The 14,659-nt window shown below is 47.0% G+C and overlaps 1 protein-coding gene across 2 annotated transcripts in view; it reads right to left on the bottom strand.

Moving 5' to 3' along the window:
* Positions 1–11,257, bottom strand: part of SESN1 (sestrin 1) — a 40,827-nt gene extending 29,570 nt beyond the window's left edge. Inside the window, exons 1-3 of one of the 2 annotated variants that reach the window (XM_033936504.1) lie at positions 11,093–11,257; positions 8,182–8,247; positions 1,866–2,063 (exon numbers count right to left, since the gene is read on the bottom strand). In XM_033936504.1, the coding sequence (XP_033792395.1) occupies positions 1,866–2,063; positions 8,182–8,247; positions 11,093–11,170 (342 nt within the window). In that variant the 5' untranslated portion in view covers positions 11,171–11,257. The remainder of the gene's footprint in view (positions 1–1,865; positions 2,064–8,181; positions 8,248–11,092) is intronic. The other variant, XM_033936503.1, reaches the window with a different exon arrangement.
* Positions 11,258–14,659: the final 3,402 nt, after the last annotated feature.

Below are 14,659 nucleotides of genomic sequence, written 5' to 3'. Positions count from 1 at the left end.
TTTTAAGACATACAGTTAACAGATGAACTCTGTAATGTAAAAGACAATACACTGGTACCTTGGTTTAAGAGCATAATTCGTTCCAGAAGCATGCTCTTAAACCAAAACACTCGTATATCAAAGCAACTTTCCCCATAGAAGATAATGGAAACTTGAACAATTCGTTCCACCAACCCTCCCCCCCCCCCCGAGGCTACCGGCGCTGCTCCATCACCCCCTCCCCCCGCTCTAACCGGCATCGCACCCCCCCGAACCGGCATCACAACCCTCCCCCCCGCGAGAACCGCAAAGCACCCCCGTGCTGAAAGCGGCATCCGCCCGCCCTTCCTTCCTCCCAAGCACTTGGTCCTTACCCCTTCTGCTCGTTGTAAGTGTGAATGCGAGCTCCCGCCTCTTGCCTGGGCTGGGCCTTGAGCATCTGCGCATGCTCAAGGCCTTCTGGCTCTCGTTCTCTCAGAGATTTCGTTCTCTCCGAGAGAACGAGAGCCAGAAGGCCTTGAGCATTCGCAGATGCTCAAGGCCCAGCCCAGGCAAGAGGCGAGAGCTCGCATTCACACTTAAAACGAGAAGAAGGGGTAAGGACCAAGTGCTTGAGAGGAAGGGCGGGCGGATGCCGCTTTCAGCACGGGGGGTGCTTTACAGTTCTCGCGGGGGGGGGGGGCAGTTGCGATGCCTGTTCGGGGGGCTGCGATGCCGGTTAGAGCGGGGGGGGGGGGAGGTGCTCGTACACCAGAACATGCTCGGTTTGCAAGGCAAAAGTTTGCTGAGTGTTTTGCTCGTCTTGCAAAACACTCGCAAACCGGGTTACTCGCAAACCAAGGTTCCACTGTACATGCAAATTCCTCATGCATAGATCACTGTGGCAATCCTGAAAACCATACTGGCTAGGTGTGCTTCTAGTGGGTTGAGAAGCACTGCCTTAGGTAAAGATGTCAAACTAAGAGAGTCAAGAAAAAGGTCAGCAGCGTCTCTTGTTCTCTACGTATACATCTTGGTGGCACGTCAATCATGCGCAGGTCATTGGCATGCCGACATCTGCGCGCAGGACGATTGCACACTGCCGTTTCCAGTGCTTTTACGGCTTACCAGTAGCATTATGAGGGTGTGGAGGGAACCCCCCCCACTATACTTATAAATGCTCGCGCTCCCGCCTGGGGTGGGAACCCCCAACTACACTGAAAACTCCTGAACAGCGAGAGAATGGAAGTGTTGTGTATTGGGGGGGCAGGCTCCACCCCCTAACCCCCCCCCACGGGAGCGCAACCACTTACAAGCTTACTGGTGTGGTTCCACCCCCCCTCAGAACGCTACTGGTAAGCTACAAAAGCGCTAGAAACAGCAGCGCGCAATTGTCCTGCGCACAAGTGTCAGCGCATCATTGACCCGAGTGCTTTAGTTACGGAACCATACACCTTAGCAGCATTCACCCAAAACGTCCCAGCTGGCTATGTGGGTTCACCACTCTGGGGAAATTTAGGTGCACAGTCAGGGGCCTCTACATCTAACATAGCCTCACATGCTTTGCTCCTGTACTCAGTAAATGTTGCAGTAGGAAAGGAAAACGAACTTCCACACAGAAACGCTTCTCTGTTAGCATTGGCAACAGACGTTTTGTTTATGCCATTCGAGACTGGCAAGTCACTGCTGCCTTTAGGAGGTTTCGTTCTGTATCCTTTTCATTGGGACGAGATCAAAAAATACAGGCTGTGTCGAGCTTCTTTACATATTTATGAAGATCTACAATAAAACTTGGATCATCCTACTGCCAATTCTGTCTGAAAGTTCATCTTCTTTCCCTACTCCCTGTTTATTGATGTTTCTTTCATGTTGGAAGTGGTTTTCTGCTTTATCGCTCCTGTACTTACCATAATACCAATGTAGTGTCGAAAATGCAGGGGCAGCGGCCCGTCCATTTGCAGCAGGTAATGCTGGGTTTTTAGGAAGCTTTCTAAATACTGTGGGTGGAAAGCCATCACTAGTGTGATATTGTCCAGGTGCCCAACAGCAAGAGCGTCGGCAAACACTGTGTGTAAGCGCACATCTTCAGTCCCCACCTGAAGGATCTAGGAAAAGAAGCAGATCAAGCACACTTAAAGACAAAACTCAAGACAGCTGGAGGATGCTCAGTTGTTATCTGCTTACATCATAAGAATAGCCTTACGGGGTCAGACCAATGGGTGTCTAGCCCAATATCCCGTCTTCATGGAGGCCAATCCAAGTCACAAATACCTGGCCAAAACCCAAATAGTAGCAGCATTTCATACAGAATCTCAAAGAATAGCAAAATTCCGGAATCCCAGAGAGTAACAAGATTCTAGAATCCTAAAGAGTAGCAACATTCCATGCTACCGATCCAGAGAAAGCGGTGGCTTCCCCATGTCTTTCTCAACAACAGACTTTTCCTCCAGGAACTTGTCCAAACCTTTTTTAAAACCAGCTACACTAACCGCTCTTACCACATCCTCTGGCAATGCATTCCCCACACATGCAAAGTTATTAAAAAAAATCATATTCTGAGGGAAAATGAGGCCCAGAGGGTAGAGCAGAACCATTTAAAGTGGGTTAGCCCAGTCCTCAGGGACACCTGGCCAGTCAGGTTTTCAGGATATTCACAATGAATATGGATAACAGATACTTTGAAAACTCGACTGGCCAGGTGGTCTCTGAGGACTGGGTTGAATACTATTGATTTACAGCATAGAAGAGTCTTAATTTTAACATATAAAGTTAGGCCCCCTTTTACAAAGCGAGTGCCGTTCGACAAATGCTCAGACACCCATTCAATCCCTATGAGTCTGAGAGCATTTGCCATGTCAGCCCGTACTATTGGGTTTCGTAAAAGGAGGCCCTGAATCAGGGAGTCTCCTTCCCATTAACTTACATCTGGATAAAGAAATAATTTAGCCAGCTCACCTCAGCTTATCGGACACAAAATCCTGGCTACATGAAGTAGACTGTTCCTAGTAGCTGTCATTAGCCGGAAAGCAAGGCCGAGTCAGCCTGCTGCCCACACCAGGAAGTGCACAAGCATGCCCCAAAGCCCATATCCTGCATACTGCCTCATTTTGAAAGACTGATGCAGCAACTTATCTCTGTTTTGTACTCATTAGAACTCAACCTCTAATGTTCTAGACAGCTTACATTAAAAAGACTTCCAAGGTTTGTGTGTCCCCCAAACCCCCCCCCCCCCCGGGATTATTTCGTTTACCCTATTACTCCCTACCTCAAACACACATACTCCCACTTCCACCAGTAATAATCCCAGCCACCCAACCAGAACCTCTAGCTTACAATCCCTTAGAGTTTGAGAATAATGGAAGAACAAGTTACATCCCATAAGTATTTCAACTAAACTCATGCTGCTCAATTTATGTTCATTGCAATAGGAGCAACTTCATGAATTACAGATCTAAAAAGAGATCGGTTTTGTGCCAATCCGGTAAGGTCTTCCAGTGTCATCTCTGGTTGTTTTTAATTGACGAGCCATCTGATTGCGGGTCGCCTTCTTCACCTGGTTCCTTCGATCTTCCCAAACATAATGTCCTTCTCCAATGATCTTTCTCTTTTTGACAATGACCAAAATAAGACAAGTCATTAAAACTTATTTGGGCTTCGAGTGATGTAGCTAGTTTGATCTCTTCCAGAATCGATTTGTTAGTTCATCTGGCGGTCCACAGTATGCATAAAATCCTTCTCCAACACTAAAGCTCAAATGAGTCAATCCCTGAGATTATGAACATGAACCACTGAGGCATCACTGGAACAGGTCGTGGGATTTGTTCCTAGGTCACAGTATGAAGGATAAGAACATAAGAATAGCCTTACTGGATAAGACCAATGGTCCATCAAGCCCAGTAGCCCATTCTCACGGTGGCCAATCCAGGTCACTAGTACCTGGCCATAACCCAAGGTGTAGCAATATTCCATGCTACCAATACAGGGCAAGCAGTGGCTTCCCCCATGTCTCTTTCAATAACAGACTATGGACTTTTCCTCCAGGAACTTGTCCAAACCTTTTTTAAAACCAGCTACACTATCCACTCTTGCCACAACCTCTGGCAATACATTCAAGAGTTTAACTATTCTCTGAGTGAAAATTTTTTTCCTCCTATTGGTTTTAAAAGTATTTCCCTGTAACTTAATCGAGTCCCCTAGTTTTTGTAATTTTTGACGTAGTGAAGAGGAAACCCCCCCCCCAAAAAAAAACAAACTGATCCACTTGTACCCGTTCTACTCCACTCAGGATTTTGTAGACTTCAATCATATCTCCCCTCAGCCATCTCTTTTCCAAGCTGAAGAGCCCTAACCGTTTCAGCCCTTCCTCATACGAGATGAGCTCCATCTCCTTTACTATCTTGGTCGCTCTTCTTTGAGCCTTTTCTAGCACCACTATATCTTTCTTGAGATAAGGAGACCAGAATTGAACGCAATACTCCAGATGAGGTCGCACCATGGAGCGATACAGGGGTTTTATGACATTCTTAGTCTTGTTAACCATCCCTTTTTTTAATAATTCCCTGCCCCCCCCCCAAGCCACCATGTGGGAGAGGTCAAGATGGCAGCACACACCTGGTGAGCTCTGTCTCACTCCTCTGTTAAGACAAGATTTTCTTGCTTCCGTTTGTTACAATTTAGTTGAACTATGCCGCATATTAAAAGAAAAGGGATAGTGCAGAGTAATATCTCACTTGATTGCACTTCCTCTCTGGTACAACAGAGAATGGAGAGAGATTTTACTGGGAACCCAGCAGCATAGACCAGAGGTGAGAGCCCTGCATTTGGTAGGCCGGCCCACTTAGATGATGCAATGTGGGTCAGCCCGAGGCTACATCATGAAACCGCAGCTAAACTACTGCTTAGGGACAGCTGTGTGCCGAAGTTAAAAACACACAGAGCTGCCACTGCTGGTCTGGGGGGTGCGGAGGCAAAGGCAGGAGTAGGAGGCATATGTGGCAGGAGTCCCAGCATAGCTATGGCAACAGGAAGTTGCATGTCAGCTGACGCCAACACCTTTTGTTGCAGCGGGGACCCGAATCCTTCACGGACCGGCAAGATTTTTTTGCGGACCAACACTGGTCCACAGACCGGCGGTTGAAAAACAGTGATGTATACCATCTGGTCCTGGCAATTTATCACTTTTTAACTTGTTGATTTGGCTTAATACATCTTCCAGATTCACCGAGATCTTTCAGTTCCTCTGCATCATCACCCTTGAAAACCATTTCCCCGTAAAGACCGAAGCAAATAATTCATTCAGTCTTTCCACTATGACCTTATCCTCCCTGAGCGCCCCTTTCGCTCCATGATCATCCAACGGTCCCACAGATTCCCTCACAGGTTTTCTGCTTCTAATGAACCTAAAAAAAATTGCTATGAGTTTTTGCATATTTTGCAAGTTTCTCTTCATAGTCTTTCACAGCTGTCTTTATCAAGGCTTTCCATCTAATTTGCCAGTGCTTGTGTTTTTGTTCTTTTCTTCATTCGGATCCTTTTTCCATTCTTTAAAGGATGTTTTTGGGGGCTCTAATAACCTCTTTCACTTCACCTTTTAACCACACCAGCTCTCGTTTCCTCTTTCCACCCTTGCAGATACGTGGAATACATCTGGTCTGGGCTTCCACAATAGTATTTTTAAATAACATCCACGCCTGGTTTACAGTTCTAACCTTTGCAACTGATCCTTTTAGCTTCTTTTTAACCATTTTCCTCATTTTATCATAGTCGCCCTTTTGAAAATTAAACGCCCCTACAGTAGATTTCTTTTGCGACATTACTCAAGTAGGTTAGTATCACTCAGATTTAATCCTTCGAGAAAACTCTGTTTCTTCTCATCCTGATGGATGTTTTGAGCGATTTCCATTGCATTTGGATGCTGGGTTAGCTAGGCTAATCACTGTAAAATTACTGCATGTGCTAAGGTATTGTTCATTAGCTGGAATAATGAATTATTGAATATTGTAATGCTTCCCTGTACGCTTTTCTGCTGTCTCTGCCATTGCTATTCCTTTTCACTGTGTTATGGAGGGTTTTTGTATTGTTTTATTTTTCTCTTATTGCTCAGAGCGGTTTATCTGGGGAACGGCGATAAATTTTTCCAAATAAACAGGATGTCATTCCTTCTCAATCTCTGCATCCTGTGTAGATCACAAGACGGTTGCGACAGGAAGATTTCCAGTTTCTCTCCTGTTCTGTAGTTTTTTTAAATTCTTGTAAAATGATTTGGAAGAAGGGCAGGATACTAATCTGAGGTTAGAACACTGATTTGGGTGTCCCCACCTTGGATTGGTGAGGAGGGGAGAGCAGCTAACCTGGAATGTTACAATGTCCCTGTATTGCTCCATGGTGCGACCTCATCTGGAGTATTGCGTTCAATTCTGGTCTCCTTATCTCAAGAAAGATATACTGGTGCTAGAAAAGGTTCAGAGAAGAGCAACCAAGATGATAATTGGGATGGAACTCCTCTTGTATGAGGAAAGACTAAAACAGTTAGGGCTCTTCAGCTTGGAAAAGAGACGGCTGAGGGGAGATATGATTGAATGCTACAAAATCCTGAGTGGAGTAGAATAGGTACAAGTGGATCGATTTTTCATTCCATCAAAATTTACAAAGACTAGGGACACTCAATGAAGTTACAGGGAAATACTTTTAAAACCAATAAGAGGAAATTTTATTTCACTCAGAGAATAGTTAAGCTCTAGAACACATTGCCAGAGGTTGTGGCAAGAGCAGATAGCGTAGCTAATTTTAAGGAAGGTTTGGACAAGTTCTTGGCGGAAAAGTCTATAGTCTGTATCGAGAAAGACAGGGGGGAAGTCACTGCTTACCCTGGATCGGTAGCATGGAATGCTGCTACTCCTTAGATTTTGGCCAGGTACTAGTGACCTGGATTGGCCCCCGGAGAACGGGTTTATCTGGGGAACTGCTTGATGGACCATTGGTCTGACCCAGTAAGGCTATTCTCATGTTCTTAGTCTGCCCCACTCTTTTTTCTAATATCAGAGCATAAGGCAGGGAGCATGAAAAGGCAGATTATGTAGGGTTTCCAAAGCAAAAAAAAAGTCTAAATACAGAGCAGCAATTCAAGCAGGTCAAACTTCTTTTACCGACTTACAAGTGCATTCACTCTGTAGTCCCTGAATCTCTCTCCTCACTCATCTCCCCCCCCCCTCCCGTGAACTCCGTTCATCGGGTAAGTTCCTCTTATCTGTACCCTCGTCTTCCACTACCAACTCCAGACTCTGTCCCTTTTTTCTTGCCGCGCCATATGCCTAGAACAGGTCACCAGAGTCCAATACGTCAGGCTCCATCTCTAGCGGTATTCAAATACAAACTAAAAGCCCACTTCTTTGAAGCTGCTTTCAACTCAACTCCCACTCACCATCAGATACCCATTGTATCATTCCTTCTATCAGAATCTCCCCAACCCCGAGATGTCCCATCTTTCCAAATTAGATTGTGAGCTCTTCTGAGCAGGGACTATCTATTGAATATTAAATGTAGTGTCTATGGCCCAGAAATATCAAACCAGGGCCAAGTTTAATGGGTATAACTTATGGGTAGACTGGATGGACCATTCAGGTCTTTATCTGCCGTCATTTACTATGTTACTATATACAGTGCTGTGTAAGCCTTTTAGCGCTAGAGAAATGATTAACAGTAGTAGTAGTAGTAAAGAGTGGATAACGTAGCTGATTTTAAGGAAGGTTTGGATACGTTCTTGGCGGAAAAGTCTATAGTCTGTTATTGAGAAAGACATGGGGAAGCTGCTTGCCCTGGATTGGTAGCATAGAATATTTCTACTCCTTGGGTTTTGGCCAGGTACTAGTGACCTGGATTTACTACCGTGAGGATGGGCTGCTGGGCTTGATGGACCATTGGTCTAACCCAGTAAGGCTATTCTTATGTTCTTATGTAGTAGCTAGAATGGCAGATGTACAGATGACCTGTTTTGAAAATATCAGAGTTGGAAATCAGTAGTTCTATTTCTTTCTACGTCTCACAGAGCCACGGCCAAAACATGGTCATGATTTTACAATCATTAACTGTGTCTAAAACATTTTGTAGGTCACCAGTTGTTTAGAAGCAAAAATGCGACTGCTTAAAAAAACAAACCAACAACCTCTTTCCTATACAGTGTACCAAGTGACTGATTTGTGGTGTACCAAACCCGTGCAAACATACCTCCTTCTCTGGGATGAATCGGCTTGGTCCGTGTCCCAGTGGCCGAGGAATTTGGATTCCAAGTTCCTAGAAAAGAAAGTGACACAATCCTTCACAGTAGCTGTAAACAGTCATGGCAGGAAAAAGCCTTCTATTTGACCCTCCTGCTCATCAGACACCCAACCCCACAGAGAGCATGCGTTTTTGTCTGAAGTAGATGGAACAAGATGTTCTCCAGTGCAGCAGAGCAAACCCCCCCCCCAACCCCAGCTCTCTTATAGCCACAGTCAGCCCACAATCTCAGCACAGCAGGGAGGAAATCAAACAGCTCCCACCTAAACTTTCTGCAAGAGCAGAAATGGTTCAGAGATATGATGCTTACAAGAAAAAAGAGAGAGAGAGCCGTCCCTCTTGCTGTACTGCTAGGAGACTGCATATGAGCTTAATTGTGTGGGGGGGGGGCAGATTCCTCTGTTCATGTGCCATTTTAGATTTGGCTCACAAAATGCGTTACAGGTGAGCAGGTATGAGCAACAAACCGCACCAGCTGAAAAGGAAGAGTGGTGGGGAATTGAGCTGGGGATGGAGCTATGAGAGCAAGTCTGAGAGGAGAGGAACAGAGAAAGTGGGGGAGGACTGAGCAGATCAAAAGCCGAGTAGAGGCTGGGGCAACTAGCCTGAACTGAGGAGGGGTAGGATGGGAAAATAAAGCCAAGCCTTATGATGGGGGAATTCCACCCAGACAATTTTTTTTTTCCCCTAAATAAATTGCCTGTATTCTGTTATACATTTTTACTCAGCGATCCTGTATTTTGGAAAATGCAGACTGGCAAATCCTACGGTGAATTTAGATTTTTGCACCGAATTCTTCCAGAAGTAGTCTGAGCAAAACCTGCTTTGCCTCTCCCGCTGCCTGCAGCTGGATTTTGTTATTCACGCCTGCATTCTTGCTCTGACCTAGGGCGAAAAGAGAGAGGCAGCTCCTTCTTTTCTGCAGCCGAGTGGATATTGTTATGCAGGGGGCTTCCACCTCAGCAAATAGCCATGCTGAAGAGCAAGAGAGACTGCCGCACAGGGCATTGTGAAATAAAACAAAACCCTCCCCCTTTCTCCATGTCTTTTGGCTGTTATCATAAGCCCTCTAGGGCAAGATCTGTCACTCGCTTTATGTGCCCTTCCCATATAAACTCACCCAGTACTGTGAACACCAAATAACACTAGCAAAGTCTGAATTTCAGACACTGCAGCTCAACTGCTGGGAACAGGACAATATATCAGAGAGCTTCAAAGCAGAATGGGTCTTATGTAAAGTTCCAGCCTGGGGGGTATATCTAGACCAGACTTTAGAAAGGGTCCCAAGCCAAGCTCTTCATCTGGATTAGACCTGGAAATTAAACCCACACTCAAACCCCTGTTTTTCAGGGGGGGGGGTGTGAAGCTAACACTAACTGGTGCATCAAAACAACACATCCAGAAATATTGTTATTTCTGTTGCTGGAATTTGCGAGATATTTTTGGACACAACCTCTGCTCTCGCTGTCATCTGCAAACAATAGTCTCAATGCATAAGGCACCAGCTTGAGATGCTCTGACTTGACTATGCAGTAGGTGGACCCTTGGTAGGAGAATTCTACATCTAATGGCCCCATTTCAGGCAAGTGACCAAACCAGTCCAAGTTGTGCCAGCCCCATCTTTAACCTGGAGAAAGAAAAACAAGTCTATAAGAAGCGCTGAGGAAAACAAGACGACGGGAGCGCACTTCCTCCTCCTCCTTTCCAGGACGGCACACAAAAGAGGATGAGAGCCTCAAACAGATGGTATTTATTCAAAATGACATTCCTTGATTACCTCCTCTAGCACCAGCTCTAACTTGACAAGACCTTTGGTGTATCTGACGATCCTCACGAGAGGCTGGACGCTCAGCCCAGCAATATGAACCCTTCGGTCTCTCGTAGGCTGCAGTAAACTGTTACTTTTTCAATTTTCTATACCGCTCTCCCCGGGGAGCTCAGAACTGTTTACATGAATTTATTCAGGTCCTCAAGCATTTTCCCTCACAAACTATCTAATGTACCTGGGGCAATGGGGGGATTAACCGTTTCCTATGTGTACCGGATGACGGGACATTCCGAAAATGACAGAGACAGTGGATAAACAGTCTGTATGGACTAATAAAGAGCCAGGAACACAAAATATTTGAATTTTACAGACGTATGACTTATTTACATTATGTTTACAATAGCCGTAAATGATAACGGTGAATAATACAAATCTTTGCTAAAATAATTACGATTGGAACCAGCGTAACGTAAAATTTATTACGATGGGAAAAGCCCAGGGTCACTGCAGGGTCTGAACCCACGACCTCAGGGTGCTGAGGCTGTAGCCTGAACCACGGCGCCTCACTCTCGCCTCATCCCAGCAACACGAACCCCAGGCTCTGGTAGGTACACGGCAAGCCGGGCACAAGTGGAACATGAAAACACTGGAGTGGCCTTGAATTGTGGGCAATGCTGGTCGCTCTATCTCAGCTGAATGAGAGCAGGGAGAGAAAAATGAGGAAAGGCCAAAGGTTAGGGGTCTCTAAATATACTGGGTGGACTGGGAATCACTTGGTCCCTTTTTCCCAAAATACTAGGACTAAGCAGTACATTGAAAAGAAACCAGAGGAAAGATTGCTTGCTTTGGGGTTTTTTGTGTTTTTTTTTTAAACCCTGCTGAGCTAACTCAAGTCACCACATTCTCCCTTAGTTAGACGCAATAGAGGAAAGATTTCTTCACACAGCGTGTAACTAAGGGAGAATGTGGTGACCTGACTTAGGTCAGCAGGGTTTAAAAAAAAAAGAGGTTTTCCTACTCTCCTCCACGAGAAGCGCTCGACGGACCATCTGAGGCACTTGGCAGGGCGACCCTCCCCGAAGCCCCACTCACCGGGCCGTTGCACAGCAGCTCCCTCACGGACAGCGCCGCCTGGTAGAGCCGGGACTCGGCCGCCGCCGCCACGATCATGTCTGAGGGAGAGAGCGCGAGCCGAGCGTTACTGTTGCCGCCACCGTCGCGCGCTCCGACCTCTCAGGCTCGCGTAGCTGCCCCTCGCCAGATAAGCCGGGCGCGGGCGGAGCCAATGGGAGCGAGCGACGGCGGCGCCGCCCAATGGGAGGCGAGGGGGCGGGGCGGCGAGCGCCGGAGAAAAACAAGAGACGGTCAAAACAGAGAAAAGAGTCACCGACGAGAAACCAGAAGAGACGACGACTGCTGCTCGGCGCCCCCAAAACACAAATACACGGGGACCACCCCCAACTCAAACCAACCCCCCTAAAAAAGCAAAAACACCAGCACAATGCAGGCAACCCCCCCAAAAAAAAATCAAAAACACCAGCACTATGTACTCAAACCAACCCCCCCAAATCACCAGCACTATGCAGGCAACCCCCCTAAAAAAGCAAAAACACCAGCACTATGTACTCAAACCAACCCCCCAAATCACCAGCATTATGCACCCAACCCCACCCCAAAAAGCAAAAACACCAGTACCATGCATTCCAAACCAACCCCCCCAAAACACCAGCACTATGCAGTCAACCCCTCTAAAAAGCAAAAACACCAGCACCATGTACTCCAAACCAACCCCCCCAAATCACCATCATCATGCACCCAACCCCACCCCAAAAAGCAAAAACACCAGTACCATGACCTCCAAACCAACCCCCCCAAATCACCATCATCATGCACCCAACCCCACCCCAAAAAGCAAAAACACCAGTACCATGACCTCCAAACCAACCCCCCCAAATCACCAGCATCATGCACCCAACCCCACCCCAAAAAGCAAAAACACCAGTACCATGCACTCCAAACCAACCCCCCCAAAACACCAGCACCATGCACTCAAACCAACTCCCCAAAACACCACCACTATGCACTCAAACCAACCCCCCAAAACAACAGCCTAATGCACCCAACACCCCCCAAAAAAGCAAAAACACCAGCACCATGCAGGCAACCCCCCCAAAAAAGCAAATACACCAGCACCATGTACTACAAACCAACCTCCTCAAAACACCAGCATCATGCACCCAACTCCCACAAAAGCAAAAACACCAGCACCATGCAGGCAACCCCCCAAAAAAAGCAAAAACACCAGCACCATGCAGGCAACCCCCCCAAAAAAAGCAAAAACACCAGCACCATGTATTCCAATACCAACCCCCCCAAAACACCAGCAGCATGCACTTAAACCAACCCCCCCAAAAACACCAGCACCATGCACTCAAACCAACTCCCCAAAACACCACCACTATGCACTCAAACCAACCCCCCAAAACAACAGCCTAATGCACCCAACCCCCCCCAAAAAAGCAAAAACACCAGCACCATGCAGGCAACCCCCCAAAAAAGCAAAAACACCAGCACCATGTATTCCAATACCAACCCCCCCAAAACACCAGCAGCATGCACTTAAACCAACCCCCCCCAAAACACCAGCACCATGCACTCAAACCAACTCCCCAAAACACCACCACTATGCACTCAAACCAATCCCCCAAAACAACAGCCTAATGCACCCAACCCCCCCCAAAAAAAGCAAAAACACCAGCACCATGCAGGCAACCCCCCAAAAAAGCAAAAACACCAGCACCATGTACTACAAACCAACCTCCTCAAAACACCAGCATCATGCACCCAACCCCCACAAAAGCAAAAACACGAGCACCATGCAGGCAACCCCCCCAAAAAGCAAAAACACCACCACCATGTACTCCAAACCAATCCCCCCAAAGCACCAGCATCATTCACCCAACCCCCACAAAAGCAAAAACACCAGCACCATGCAAGCAACCCCCCTCAAAAAAAGCAAAAACACCAGCATGCAGGCAAACCCCCAAAAAAGCAAAAACACCAGCACCATGCACTCAAACCAACCCCCCAAAACACCAGCACCATGCACTCAAACAAACCCCCCAAAACACCAGCATCATGCACCCAAACCCCCCAAAAAGCAAAACCACCAGCACCAAGCACTCCAAACCACCCCCCCAAAAAAGCAAAAACACCAGCATCATGTACTCCAAACCAACCCCCCCAAAATCAAAAACACCAGCACCATGCAGGCAACCCCCCCAAAAAAGCAAAAACACCAGCACCATGTACTCCAAACCAACCCCCCCCCCCCAAAAAAGCAAAAACACCAGCACCATGTACTCCAAACCAACCCCCCCTCAAAAAAACAAAAACACCAGCACCATGCACCCAAACCACCCCCCAAAAGCAAAAACACCAGCACCATGCAGGCAACCCCTCAAAAAGCAAAAACACCAGCACCATGTACTCCAAACCAACCCCCCCTCAAAAAAAGCAAAAACACCAGCACTCCAAACCAACCACCCCAAAACACCAGCACCATGCATGCACCCCCCAAAAAAAAATCAAAAACACCAGCATCATGTAGGCAACCCCCGCAAAAAAATCAGAAACACCAGCACCATATACTCCAAACCAACCCTCCACCAAAAAGCAAAAACACCAGCACCATTTACTCCAAACAAACCCCCCCTCAAAAAAGCAAAAACACCAGCACTCCAAACCAACCACCCCAAAACACCAGCACAATGCAGGCAACCCCCCCAAAAAATAAGCAAAAACACCAGCACCATGCATTCCAAACCAACCCCTCTAAAACACCAGAATCATGCAGGCAACCCCCCCAAAAAACCCAAAAACACCAGCACCATGCAGGAAACACCCCCCCCCAAAAGCAAAAACACCAGCACAATGTACTCCAAACCAACCCCCCAAAACACCAGCACCACGCACTCAAACCAAACCCGCAAATCACCAGCATCATGCACCCAACCCCACCCCAAAAAGCAAAAACACCAGTACCATGCACTCCAAACCAACCCCCCCAAAGCACCAGCACTATGCAGGCAACCCCCTAAAAAAGCAAAAACACCAGCACCATGCTCTCCAAACCAACCCCCCAAAATAGCAAAAATACCATCATCATGCAAGCAATCCCCCCAAAAAAGCAAAAACACCAGCACAATGTACTCCAAACCAACCCCCCAAAACACCAGCACCATGCACTCAAACCAACCCTCCAAAACACCAGCACTATGCACTCAAACCAACCCCCCAAAACACCAGCCTCATGCACCCAACCCCCCCCCCAAAAAGCAAAAACACCAGCACCATGCAGGCAACCCTCCCAAAAAAAGCAAAAACACCAGCACCATGTATTCCAAACCAACCCCCCAAAACACCAGCACCATGCACTCAAACAAACCCCCCAAAACACCAGCATCATGCATCACCCCCCAAAAAAATAAGCAAAAACACCAGCATCATAGCACTCAAACCAACCCCCCCCCCTAAAAAAAAAAATGCAAGAACAGAAACATCTGCTATACACAACCAACCCCCTGGATCCAGAGTCTGCCTGCTGAAAGTTGGCCTGGACGTTCTCTACTCTTGCCATATGGGTAGCTGTGAGAGCCT

This window comes from Geotrypetes seraphini, chromosome 3, assembly GCF_902459505.1.
Source record: "Geotrypetes seraphini chromosome 3, aGeoSer1.1, whole genome shotgun sequence".
NCBI classification, from domain to species: Eukaryota; Metazoa; Chordata; class Amphibia; order Gymnophiona; family Dermophiidae; genus Geotrypetes; species Geotrypetes seraphini.
This window is presented reverse-complemented; position numbering and strand designations above follow the sequence as displayed.